This window comes from Homalodisca vitripennis, chromosome 3 (assembly GCF_021130785.1).
Source record: "Homalodisca vitripennis isolate AUS2020 chromosome 3, UT_GWSS_2.1, whole genome shotgun sequence".
NCBI lineage: Eukaryota > Metazoa > Arthropoda > Insecta > Hemiptera > Cicadellidae > Homalodisca > Homalodisca vitripennis.
This window is the reverse complement of record NC_060209.1, coordinates 190,146,123-190,160,387: the sequence shown is the minus strand read 5'-3', so window position 1 is coordinate 190,160,387 and position 14,265 is coordinate 190,146,123. Positions and strand designations below refer to the sequence as shown.

At 31.3% G+C, this 14,265-nt stretch overlaps 1 protein-coding gene across 1 annotated transcript in view; it reads left to right on the top strand.

Annotated features, from left to right (window-relative positions):
- Nucleotides 1-7,611: 7,611 nt before the first annotated feature.
- Nucleotides 7,612-14,265, top strand: part of LOC124357904 (1,5-anhydro-D-fructose reductase-like) — a 29,800-nt gene continuing 23,146 nt past the window's right edge. The window contains exon 1 of the mRNA XM_046810017.1: nt 7,612-7,735. Coding sequence (XP_046665973.1) covers nt 7,655-7,735 — 81 coding nt within the window. The 5' untranslated portion in view covers nt 7,612-7,654. The remainder of the gene's footprint in view (nt 7,736-14,265) is intronic.

Here is a 14,265-nt window from a genome sequence, read left to right as displayed (position 1 = left end):
CTTATAACATAAATATGAATTCAATATACTTACAGCAAAAACATTTTGTCAGAATAATAACTTCAAAAAAAATAACTGAACCCTCTCGTCCACTATTTAAACAGTTGAAAGTTTTTCCTTTGAAACATTTATTCGTTTTTAAGATTTTAAAATGTTATTTTAGTATGATAACTTCTGTTCATCAAATTAATGAATACAAAGTAAACTTAGAAATGCAGATAATGTTGAAGTTCCAAAGCCGAAAAATACATTCTTTACCAAATCTTTTATTTTTATTGGACCTTGGTTTTTTAACAGGCTGCCAAGCCACATTAAAAACTCAACAAATAAAATTGTATTTAAAAAAAAACTAAAAAAGTGGCTCCATGATATAGATAATATAGATATCGTTCTAAATATTCAAGTTTAGCTTTTATTATTATCACTTTGGGTTTTTATATAAATTTTAATTATTATCCTCTTAATCATTTTGACAAACACATTAGTTCTAAGTAGATGTAAATTCAAATTTAAATCAGGTTATACAGATTTAAATATCTTGTTTTGAATAGTTTTATGTAAATATATATTTCTTTTCCTTAGCGAGAATTTGGTTTATTTTTTGTGTGATTTTTGTTCGCTGATAATTATTTGTTTATTTATTGTTTTTATGCTGGAACCTCCGAACAGGCTAGCCTTGGAGGCCCTATATTTCTCTATATATAAAAAGTAAGATGTAGTTGATAATTATCTTTATGTTTTTGTTATCCCAGTATATTTTTTAGTTTCATTCTTGTACTTAGATTATTTACTTTTATGTATTCTTACGAGTAAATTTGTTTAAGTTAAAAAACCTTGTAAACTTTTTCATTGTGCTTGACATGTTTTTGTATTTAAAATATTGTAGATAAACTTATAGTTTTGAAGTCAGTCCTGGCAAGACATAAATATGTAAAACTGTCTACTATACATATATAAAAAATTGTCAACTATATGTATATTGTATATATTGTAATGTAAAAAGAGAAATAAATTCTTTATTCTTATTCTTTATTCTTCTAATTCGTTCCTTAATACTAACCTGTCTCACGTATTCATGACACTTTTTTAGTAATTACTATGTTTACCAAAGCAAGGAATACATTTTAATATATGAATACACTCACCTTTATGGAAGGTTTAGGAGCAATTCCGGCATATCCTAGAATTATTGCATGGGGAGTTGGCTACATGGCCGTATCACTGTTTAACTGGTATTTTGTAGGGTTCTACTTTCGTTAAAACGTGATTAAGTTTAATTTCTTTAGGTCAAGTTTTTCCAAACTCAACAGTCATTGTTATAAAAATAGTGTCAACTAACTCCTTGTTAATAGTACGTTTCATTCGAAATTATTTAAGTACGAGCCTTTCACTTATAGTTTCGGATATAATTTCAGTTTCAGTAAACTCCCGTTCAAGGAAAATTACTCCAACAAAGGTGGATATAAACATTTTAAATGGTTCTTAGATATTGTCATTCATTTAGGTTATTTGCTAATTTATAAGAATTTCAAGTGACTTTGATATTTTACCAGATGTTTTAATATGACAAATATCGGGGTTGACCTTAAGGATTTTATCAATTTGAAATGGGCTGATCTGCTTTTTATCTTGGTGTTGAATAATAACCTCGAAGGGATCGAAGTTTTCCTTAAAATATTTTACAGGTGCCACGTGAAATTTCTTTTGATCAGAGGATTATTTTTTTCAGGAATGATCAGGTCGGCTTCACACCTGAGGGATCGAATTTTTCCTGAGAATACTTTACAGGAGCCATGTGAAATTTCTTTTGATCAGGGGATCATGTTTGTTTAGGAATGATCTGGTCGGCTTCACACCTGAGGGATCGAAGTTTTCATGAAAATATTTTACAGGAGATATGTAAAATTTCTTTTGATCAGGGTATATCCTGTTTGTTCAGGAATGATCAGGTCGGCTTCACACTTTCTTTTCAGATTCTGATTTACTTTTATAATGTATACTCATTTAATACTGTTACCCATATAAGTAACCATATCATTATTTTGTTTGTTTAAAATAGAGTTTATAGTTTTAAGTTGTTCTCTGTCAGATATATTTGATCGAGTATCCATAGCTGAGACCTGATCTTGCAGGCGCGGTCGCCTGCAAAAGTTTGTTACTTTTTTAGTTTAGAACATTTATTACTTAAAAATAGCAAATACAAAATGATATTTAGAAACAAACAGGTGCTAAACCTACGAAATTGCGTGAGAAACCGTGGGTAACTGCTTGTATATTAATAATATTATAAATGTGAAAGTAAGTTTCTTTGTTACGCTTTCACGCGTAAACTATTCAACCGATTTCGCTGAAATTTTAGGGTCCCTGGGATGAATATATCCTGTTTTTATTTTGATAATCCCTCCGGGCTACGCTCCACTGGTCTTTAAAGTTGTGAAGTATTAATTAACAGAACATTTCCAATGAAATCACCTGTTCTGTATGGACATTGTCTATTATTTACAATTTGTTTATATTAATAGTGAGTACAAATATTTCTAACGCCGCTTTAGATTTCAGTGATTACTCATCTATCTTACATGTTGCCACAAAACATAAGAAAGATAGTCAGAATTTGACACCGAAGACTCCCTTTGATGAAAATTCGCTGAACGTTGCTTTTTGTCTAATATACTAATTCCAGTTCTACACGTTCTAACGTACTATCAATATTTTTTAGTTTATAAAGAATGGCAACAAGGGAAACTCAATATTGGTGTCAGAAATATAATTCACTCGAGCCAGAAGTGCTTTTATAGGTGCAAAACTAGGAAGTTGCGAGCGAAGCCGTGGGTAACTGCTAGTATATTTAGATACATAAGAGTAGAGAAACACACACAGGCCGACAGACAGTAATCGAAAAGATATAGACTATTGATTGCATTTCGTTTTCGACTGCAATTGGCCGGAGGAACATTAAAGTTAAGTTTGTACTTTTGTAGGGTTTGAAACACCCGTTATCTATAGTTAATTCGTAGCTAAGCGCTGTATCTTAATTTATCATACTATAGAAGTGTTTATAAGAGGTCTGGCCTTATCAGAAAGCTGAGGTGGCCTCGTCTTTACCAATCTTATCTTGAACTGAAATATTTTTATTGACAGTTTTTGTTTACATGATAGTGACTTTTAAATGTTTATAATTTGCTTTGTAAAAGTTATGGAATTATAGGAGTAGCAGTCATGCATGAAAAGCTTTAACGATGATTAGATAATTACACATTTCGTTGCCTTATGCATAATGGGAAAACAAAAAATTAAATAACTGGAAATCAGAATTTTAATTTTTTTCTCGTAAGAAAAATTACACTAGACAATCCTGGCGGATATAAAGATGAGGAATATGCAGGAGTTTTATAATAAATTGTGTAGTCTTGGATATGGTTATGTACATCAAAAACAGTTATTGATTATGTACAGAACTACTTGTTTTATTTCTATCTGCTATTTTGGTCTTTATATAAAACTGTTTGAGCAACAACAATGACATTTGGTGTAATAATATAATTTATTACAGCACGTAAAATGATGCAATTTGTTTTCGGTTGGAATAATTTGTTGTATTAAGAAAATATTTCGTCTATGACATATCATTTTAGAAAACAGGAAACATAGACAGTTTTTGATGGTTTGAAAGTTTTTTCCATTAGGAGTGGTAGAAGTTGTGAAGCAGAGTTTTATGACATTCTATAATCTGGCACAAAGAAACACGGTTGAAAATACGGATATGAAATTTTTACAGTATGTACGTAAAGAAGTAAACTTCAAATAATTATTCGAAGAATACTTTATTTAAGAACGTATTAATCCGTGAAGTTATAAATTACATACATACTGCTAAATTCCATATGTTTATCTGCAGCAGTTTTTATTTGTCCATAATTACAAAAAGTTTAAATTCCTACTTAAAATCTCAGTAACTTCTCTTGGAGTAATCAAAAGAGAATTTTGCTACTTTTTATGTTTCTAGGGAAGTTGCCTTCAAGAGCTATAAATAAATATAAATACGTAAAATAACTTTAAATACATATTGAATTCCAAAATAATGAGAATAAATTTAATGCTGACTTCTAAGCTGTACATAGTTTTCTTATTTGGGATACAGCTTGTTTATATTCAAGTTGTTATACTTCTAATGATTCAAAATCAACAAATCAACAAAATCACTACTATGATGTATAATGTATAAAGAACTTGCTACCCTTTTTCATCGGATTTATTTTTAAATAAAGCGTTTAAAATGAAACACCATTATTTCCCACTTGTATGAGTGTTCTTTTGGTTCTTGGTTGTGTGCAAAGTTCACTAGTAAAAACATGAACATTTCTCAATTATTTTTAGCAATCCAAACGTTGCAAGGGGACCTGTAAGAACAAAACCGAAAACGGATTTCGTTAATCGAATTTAACCTATCCGAATATACGAATGAATTTTTTATAATAGAACAATCAAAGATGGAGTTTTTTAATAGTTGTTTGTGAACATAAGGAAATTGTGTACGGAAAATAGAGTCACCTTGGCAGTGGCTGTTACTCACAAGTATATACTGCAGTTTATCGCAATTATCGTAGGTCGTGTGTTATCAGTTCGCCACATTCATAAATCGAGTTTAGACTTGAGGGCATCATCTTACTTTTACTATTATTACTCCAGATTAATGTTAAACTGTATGTAATGTATGAAACCTGTACTCTATTTGACAACATATTGTGCAACCAAATTACTTCGAATGAAAAATTGACCCATCTAAAAGTATTTAGTAATTTCTTTTATGTAATGGAATGTAAATATGTTTTAAATAAAGCATAAGTTTAGGACGTAATTTATTACGAAGTTTATATTTTACGTCCTGTAATGCAGAGTGCTACAGTATTAACATCTGAAACATAATTATGCCAATATCAATAAATCTATTGATTTAGAGAATGTCTATATATAACTCTCTGCACAAAGGTATACGTTATTGCTCGAGTCAATACAAACATTTCACCACATAAATACAAGTCTCTGATGCTTAGTTTCCCATCTGCCTGTCTCTGTGTTTTTATTTAAAACATTAATATCGTAAAAATTAAATTTTACTAAATTTGGCTCAAATGTTTACAACAACAAGACCAAGTACTGAAAAAATATAATATTATTTTTAGTAATTTCAAAATGGTTTATGTTGAAACGTTTTTACTTTTAACAGTTTTAAAGTCCCCTTTCTCTTTCCAAAATTACAAGAATAATATTTTTAAAGTATTGTATCACAAATCCAATGACACCAAAATTATTTAAATCGAATAATAAATCACTGATTTAAAGCAGATTTACTTTAACAAGACATGGCCCACATTAAGGTTTAAATAAAAAAAACATGCAGTCAGACAGATTGGAAACTAAGCATTGGAGGCCCATGTCCATGTGGTGAAATGTGTCTGTCTTGACTTGAGCAATAAAGTGGTATACCTTTGTCCAGAGAGTTACGGGACACCCTGTATATTTCATGACATGGGTTATCTTCATTTCCAGAAGCAACGCTGATTGGTGAACCTTGATAAAAATAATTGATTTTAGGGAGGTTATTCTGCAAGAAAACTGTATATTCATGCCATATAAATATTTTGTGGGAGAGCGATGGACTGTTCCAAATACGATTGTAATAGACTTGTACAAAATAGCTAAGCGATTATTATCAATAGTGTAGGTGTATTGATAAATCCATTTGTTAGTAAAAGATATCTGATGACACTGTCACTGATAAATTATGTAGTTATAATCGATAAGTGAAGGAAGCATGAGAAAGTTCCCCAAATTCATTGAATATTTTTAACCTTTAGCAGGAAACAACGCATAAAATATGGAGGCTAAGTGAAATGTCAATAACCATTAAGATACTTTTTTGTGATTTGAACGTAAACCACCTCGCCTTCCTTCTTCTTCCAAAACCGCTCAACCAAAATTTAAAAAATCTACTTCTTTTTGTGAATTGTTAAATTTGTATGAAATGGATTGGTTACGGTTAGTTACATTTATTTGCGTGTGGTTGCCAATTATTTAAAACTAAACTTTCATCAGAATGCTACTTCTTTGAACAACTCTAAATAATTATAATTAAGTCATCAGCAGACAAACCATGCTTAGTAGGACCCAGAGAACAGGAATTCCTAGAATTTGCAAAATTCAATTGTAATTACGTTAGACAGCAGGCCAAATGAGGAGTAAGGACATAAGGATATGGAATAAAAGGATCTACCAACATGTCTGAACTTCTTACGAGTATTAGTTCTATTCGGTAATTTGTAAGTTCAACAGCAGTGGAAATATATCAACCCTACGATGTTAAGACACCCTATCATCGTCTCGTATGAATCAAAAGGTCATTTTTAAACACATCTTAAGAAGTTGATCCTATTTAACATTTCACTGCATTTGATACATATATCAGTATTAATTTAAAATGTGCATAATTTGTATTGTATAACTAGCTAATAATCATGGTAACAGATGAATTTAAGAGGAACAGACAACATTTTTGTCACAAGAAGGCCCAATTTACTTCTTTTCAAGAGCCTTTTAAAAGCTTTATTTAAAAATTAATATGATGAAAAAGAGTAACAACTTATGTTTATACTATACACCATAGTATAGATCTTGTCTACATTTATTAGAAGTATAAAAACTTGAAAAACAAACAAGCTGACTATATTGTGTCCAGAATCGACACATCCTATTTGGCATTGGAACGTTCTAATTTATTACTTGCTAATTTATTTTGTACTCTTTAATGCGGGTGCATATGGTCAATATAGTAAAACTGATATAGTTTTAAAAAAAATCAGTATATAAGCTTTACATTTTAAGTTCACTTTTCTACTAAAAAGCTTCATTGGAAAATATGAAGACAGAAACTTTTATGAGATACTTGAGTTCGTCTAACCGTATACAACTGAAGGACTTGTCTTTCCAGGAAAATACTGTCTAACATGACATCTGGAAACAGTAGGTTTTTAATGGAAGAGAAATGAGGACAAAGGACAGTGCAACAAGGAACAGTGTTATACAGGGTGTCCCAGAGCATTCATCCACTATTTATATAATGAGAACGGTATGAGGTAGAACAACCAAATAATTTGGAAACCACTAAATAGCTAAAGGCTATCTTTTACAGACAAGAAAAATCTAAACTGTTAATACTATTTTTATCAGATATCTGATAGTTTATTAGTGCGTTTACAATTCATTTGGTGGTTCTAGCTCATACCGTTCTCATTATGTAAATAGTAGACAGGTAGCCTGGGACACCCTGTATACTATTCATTAACGAGAATAAAATTCCATCCACGTTCGTTGAATGAAAGTAATCGAGAATGTCTGCCTAGTTCACATTTATCCGCTCATAATCACTCATAGGGTTTGTTTACAGAGTATTCCTACTGGAACTAGGAAGCCATTTAGTACGTTGTGGTGTCCTGAATTAATAAAGTTCGGAGTACCAGATAAGAGATCCACACTCATTCGGGTAACACCGCCACCACTCGGGCGCTTTCGTTACTGTTGGGGGGGAGGGAAGGAGGAGGAAACAAACCGGCTTCTGAAATGTTCAGGTTCACTTCAGTCATTCTGTACACGAGTCATGGCTCAGTTGTGTGCGACTTCCGTGCTCAAGTCTGCCTCGGGCATGGCAATGCCTGTCTTCGGGTTGGGAACTTGGCAGGTAAATGCAATTGTATTCATATTCTGATTTCAGTTTTTTCAACCATTTATCTTAAATAAACTTCTTTGATTGTATAATATCAGCTGGATGCGGATAAAGCAAGTAAATTATTCTCATACTAGCAGTTATCCGCTGCTTCTCACGCAATTTTCAAAATCGAATGCAGGTATGGGTTTATACGTGAAAGCATTACGATGTAATATGATGGAGCCCTAAATTTTACAAACGTACGTTGACACACCATGTACATTATTTCAGTATCCACGGTTGAGAAATTCAAAAATTAAATAAAACTGTGACTGGTTCTGTTTTAGGTTCTGTTGTATGAATAAATATACATTCAAGTCTCTAAAACTTAATTTGGTCAAAAAGTGCCAACATAGGAAGTGATCTCCCGATATTCTTGTAAACATTATTAAATCAGCAATTTTCACTGTCTATCCGATATAATTTGTAAGTTCTACACCCCAGCAAACCACGCTCAATGTAAAGGATGTATCTGTACATGTTGTCTATTTAGATTAATGTTCTTTCTAAGGTATATCAGTGTCATAGTTGAGTTCTTGTGCCCCGATCAAGAATATACACACCAACAAAGCCAGAAAAAGCGTCTACTTTCAGCTCTTTTAATTTACTTTCTGTCTAAGATTTTCCAAGTACCATGGTGATAGTCTGCTGTTTTGTTCCGACGAATAAAATGTATTACGTACGACTGAAGTGTTACTGCGGTACAAAAGAGTCACTTACGACCGATTAAATTCACTTCCGCTCTAATTTATTTACGGTTCCACAGTTGAGTTTATGTTGTTGCATTGACCAAGAAAATAAACATATATATGGGTTTAGGAGTTTAACTTAAATGTAAAAGAGTTTATTTTCCGTCTTCGGAGTTTAGTCAAAATGCATCTACTTCCGTCGCCTGTATTCTGCTTCTAATATATGGGGAAGGAGTGTACCTTCCGCTTGTTTTTTCTTTAACTACAGTAACATTTTTAAAGGAAGAAACCAGTTTCGATAATATTAGTCTATGTGCAAAACATTCACAGCTTTGTTTATCAAGGTGGGTTCTAGAATACCGTTTAAATATAATAATGAAATTATTTTGAATGCATTATATGGTGCAATGTAAAATAAAAAGGTTATATAGTAACTTTGTCTTTGTACTCTGCATAGCACTGGTCAAGCACTGTATAATTATTCAATATTTTCTAAAATCTAAATGTAAACAAATGTTTCTACTATACGGTGAACTTCAACTGAAGGTGTCGACAACTGTTTAAATTTGGATTACATGTCGTAAAAATTATAATTAGTTTCCAGAACTATTTAACTGTTCTAATGTGTCTCACATTTTAAACCTTCCTTGGACTTCTACAAATATTTCAAAACCAAAATTAGCCAAATCGGCCCAGCCGTCCTGGAGTTTTAGTGAGACTAACAAACGTCATATCACTTTTATGTATTTAAGAAAATTGTCACACTATCAAATTCACGGTTAAATTAAATTTGCACTAAATTAAATGGGAAGAATTCACGTCGTCAAACAGCGCTTTGAAATGTTACAAATATTTACACATCCTAGTGTAAATCCTAGTCTAATGTTATTACCGCTCTTTGCCACTGTAGACCGGTCGGTATGTTGCTACTTATTCGGCACGTTTTATTAATTTAGTTGTGTACCAAAAGGTACAACCGAATTTCTTAAACAATTTCTATAGTATTATACTGTTATGAAAGTAGACCGTTTTTACCTGAATTGATGAAATTATTTATAAAATGGTAGGTTTGAATTACAGACATGGCACAAAATGTCTCCAACCTTCTTGCTGCCCGTTCATCTTGATTAAGGAGTGCGGTCGTATAATAGAAAATACTTTACCAAATTGTTTTAGATTTTCGTCATTAATCTACAATACTTCAGTGACGGAATCATTTAAATGCACTGTTTGTAGTGTTTAATCTTCTCTTTGCATTCAATAAATTTAATTAGACTCTTTGATATTTATTTGTTTTAAATTTAAAATTTCAAACTTTTTTCGTGAAATAGAATATTAGTAGTGGCATTGTTAAAAAAGTGTACATTACATTAACTCCTTCTACAGAGTAAAACTTGTTTTGTGTTGTATTGTATTTACTACGTAGTTTCTAGTTCTGTTTCTGTCTTGTATATATTTTTACTTGTATATATACCAAATTAAAGTAATTTTTCACGAAATTTTGTTCTAGTTAAGGCTGTTTTTCTTGATGGCTGTATGAAACATTTTTTATTATAAATAATACATATTTATCTTTTATTTTATAACAAAAGTTAAATTATAAAATTGTGATAAGATTTTTTTAATTATACCTAGGCGTATTTTGTAACATGAAGGGTTTGTTAAATATTTAGTATTAAACTCTTTGTCTTTTTAAACGGATGCAGTTTTTTGCGTAAACAGTGTAAGAAAAATAGCCTTAACAAGAATATTTCATGAAAGCTTACTTCAATTTGGCACAGCTGTTTTAAAACTTAAAACTTTATACAATATTACTGCAAATAATAACTTTTCTTATGACCCAAGGAATGATTTCCCATATGTTTATATAAAAGTTGGAGACAACGCAGTATAACGTTTTGTAACGGATTCCTTAGGACTGTTTATGTATTAAGGACAAGAAGAAAATAGTACTTTGTTTTAGAGACATCACGGTATTTGATCCAATGTTTAACTAAGTGTTCTACAACAGCACGTTCTGTCGACAATCCACAATACTGCAACGTTAACGATCAGTAATCTTAAACCTTTGTATCCTGGGCCCTTAATACGTGTTTCGGCGTAACTCCCTGGGGTTTTTATGATGTTTTTAAAAATTCTGTGTTATTACAGTAATGATGTTGTAAACTCATACTATATATCTTCTTAAAGATAAAGATACATACTTTTTTTTAATGTATACAAATATAAACTTTATTTTCAAAATAAAATTATTACATACTATTGAATGTTATGTAAAAAATACAAAAACAGTTTTTGCTACATAGCTTGTTACTTCAGGTAGTTCGCCTTAGTGTGGTAATTTTAAAGCAGAATGGTCTGAATAAAAAACAGGATCTCGCACATTTTCGTTTAGATCGTTCATAAAATCAAATATTTGGTCCCAGGTGTGTATCAAAAATCATCGTCACTTTCCGACTCGGAATCAAACAAAAGATCGCGAATTGCATCACTTTTGATTTCATCACCCATATTATTTAAACTCGAAAATAATAAGTAAAGATTACATACAGAAAATCAACGGAAAGTCGAGAATAAAGAACAAAGCGAGTGTAAATACAAAACAAAACACACAGATAACCTCACATTGTTTGCATTTGCCTTTACTTCATTCAGTAAGAAACTAAAGTTCTGATTATTTACAAACAGTTAAATTCACATTTATAATACATTATAATAACATTTGCTTCAGTATTTGTCGGCAAGATTTGTAGAAAACTTAGTAAGACATCACTAAGACTCACAACAACACACAACGTGAAACACTACAAAGCAAACTGACAGTACCGACGATCAGCCGCGGCGCCTACGATCAGCTGTTTAGACGTATTTCATTGCTAAAACGTGACCCAGGGATCTCAAAACCAATAAATACGAACTTAGACAACCAATGAACATAATCAAAATGTTCGAATCCAAAAATAAGATGACTGAGCTAAATAATACAATTAAATAACACAAACCGAGCGATACTCGGGCGCCGGTAGCAGGCGCTGCCGACGCGGCCCGACCTATACTCGGGCTCAGGGACAAAGTGTTAAACTAGGTATAACGTATTTCGTATGAGTATAAGAAATCCATACAAGACAGAATCAGAACTAGAAACTATTTTGTAAATATAATATAACACGAATCAATTATTACTCTGTAGAAGGAGTTAATGTAATGTTTGAACGATGCCACTAATATTCTATTTCACGAAAAAGTTTTGAAATCCTTAATTTAAAACAAATAAATATCAAATAATCTAATTAAATTTATTGCATGCAAAAAGAAGATTTAACACTACAAACAGTGTATTTAAATGATTCATCACTGAAGTATTGTTGATTATTATTAAAAATCTAAAACAATTTGGTAAGGTATTTTCTATTATACGACCACATTCCTTAATCAAGTTGAGTACTGATGGGAAGCAAGAAGGTTGGAGACATTTTGTGAAGTGTATGCAATTAAAACTTTTTATTTTATGAATAATTTCATCAATTAAAGTAAAATAGTTTACTTTCATATCAGTGTGTTACTATAGAAAATTGTTAAAGAAATTCGGTTGTATAATAATAAATACCTTTTGGTACGCATATACAAACACAATGATATGAAAGTGCACACTGATATGTGTTGGAGATATTTTGTGAAGTGTATGTAATTAAAACCTTTATTTTATGAATAATTTTATCAATTAAAGTAAAACAGTTTACTTTCATATCAGTGTGTTACTATAGAAAGTTGTTTAATAAAATCGGTTGTACAATACTAAATACCTTTTAGTATACTTATACAAACACAACAAAATAAATCAAACATGCCGAATAAGGAGCTTTTACAGTTTATCACATTTTGCTCAATTAGAGGTGAATCTAATTTAAAATATTATATTAGTAAACAACTATTAATTAATTTTAAATATCACATGCAGATACACAGGCGCTTAACTATTCGAAATAGACATATGGTTGGAATAAATTTACGTTTTTTACGAGCAACGAACAATTTTCCAAAAGGTTGGTATTTAAGAGCTTAGAAACACTCTGTACAGCGAAGAATTCAACAGATAACGTAACACAATATGATAAGGTCATTATATTTTTCTCAATAGAGGATAACTTTTTTTCTAGACGAGCTTACCAGAAGAGTTTTACACCTACGCTTAGGAGTATCAGAAGGTTGGAGTAGATAGACGTAACTGGCCATCTGGGATATTTATGGTCTTATGTCTATTTGCGTGAAATACCCGTCTTTTGAGTACACCCTTTGGCTTTGTCATTTTATTTGATGAAAGTAATGCAATTACTGCACTAATAAAGTCAAAACGACCGAAACACAAATCTCACTTGGTTCCTCGGTTACGGTTACGTTCTTAGTAAGTGTAATTGGAACAGTATAAAACAATATTCAGCTGAATTTGTAATCACATGATCCTATCATACGTAGAGGTATAGCCTACATCTTATTAATTTAGCTATACTTACTAGATGGTATGTAGATAAAAGAACCAGAAGATTATTACATCACTTTAGCAAGCATAAAATTGTTTCAAAAAGTCTTTGAACGCGAATTAAAAAATATTTAAAAAACAAGTGTTACAAGATGTATGGTATTATCTTGTACAAAACGCTCTATAAAAATCGCAATTTAAATTTTTTATTAAATAGTCACCAAACAGCGTAAGCTATACTACTATAAATAAAGTATATTTGTCTTTAAATCTCAAGAATTAGCCCTAGAGATTGATCACGTGGATTTAGGTATCTTGTGGTGACTGTTCCTTTATTTCATAGCAGCGCCGACTGTCTCTCCTTGTGGATATGTGATGTTTAAATTATCAACCAATTTGAAACAGATCTAGTTAATTCAATTTTTATATAAAGCCTTGGGAGCCAAATTACAAACACTTCCTTATATAGAAACGATTTCACATAAAAATGATAACGTGTTTGTAGGGAAATAATGAGTCTTTATTAGTATGTCCAAGTGTATACAGTAAGGCCATGGCGTAAATGGCCTTAAATTTTTATTTTTGATACGCCCATCCCGCTGTTATTGTCCGAGTTTTTGTTCATTCTCGTAAAAGGTGGAAGTATATATAAATGGCCAAAAGTGGATACAATGTGTTTAGAAGGTGAATCTTTCATGAGGCCATATTTGGTATCGTTCACTGCTTTATCCTTTTCGTTTTTGTAGGACTATAGTTCGAGATGATGTCATTTTACAGCCTGTGTTGTGGCAACCGAAACTGGCGTTTAATGCACTTAAATCTTGAAATACATTATTTTCTATTATTTGATTAAAAGAAAAGTCACAATTATCCAATAAAGTTATTCTGTCACACTAGGCATTTCGACATCATAAGATGCCATCGTCAGATGTATATGTGAATGGCAAATACCCCTGACGATGGCATCTTTGGTGTCGAAAGACCTCGTGTGACGGAAATGAAATTGTTGGATAGTTATGACTTTACTCTTATCAAATAATAGAACATAGTGTTTTCCAATAAGAAGAGCTCCTACTTCAATGAAATTGAGATACATTTGTTGACACTTTGTATGTTTCCACATTTTCAAAATAAAGGTATTTAAAAATATTCCAAACAAAATTTATATATATTTTCTTTTACAGAAAACTATTAAAAAATACTATATAAAATTATTTATGGATTTTTTTTTTCAAAACATTCATCGTTCAACTCCCGCATGTTGGGACGGCTGTTGACATGTCAAAGTATGAACTGAGAACACGCCAAGATCAACTCAGAGACTCTCTGATGAATCA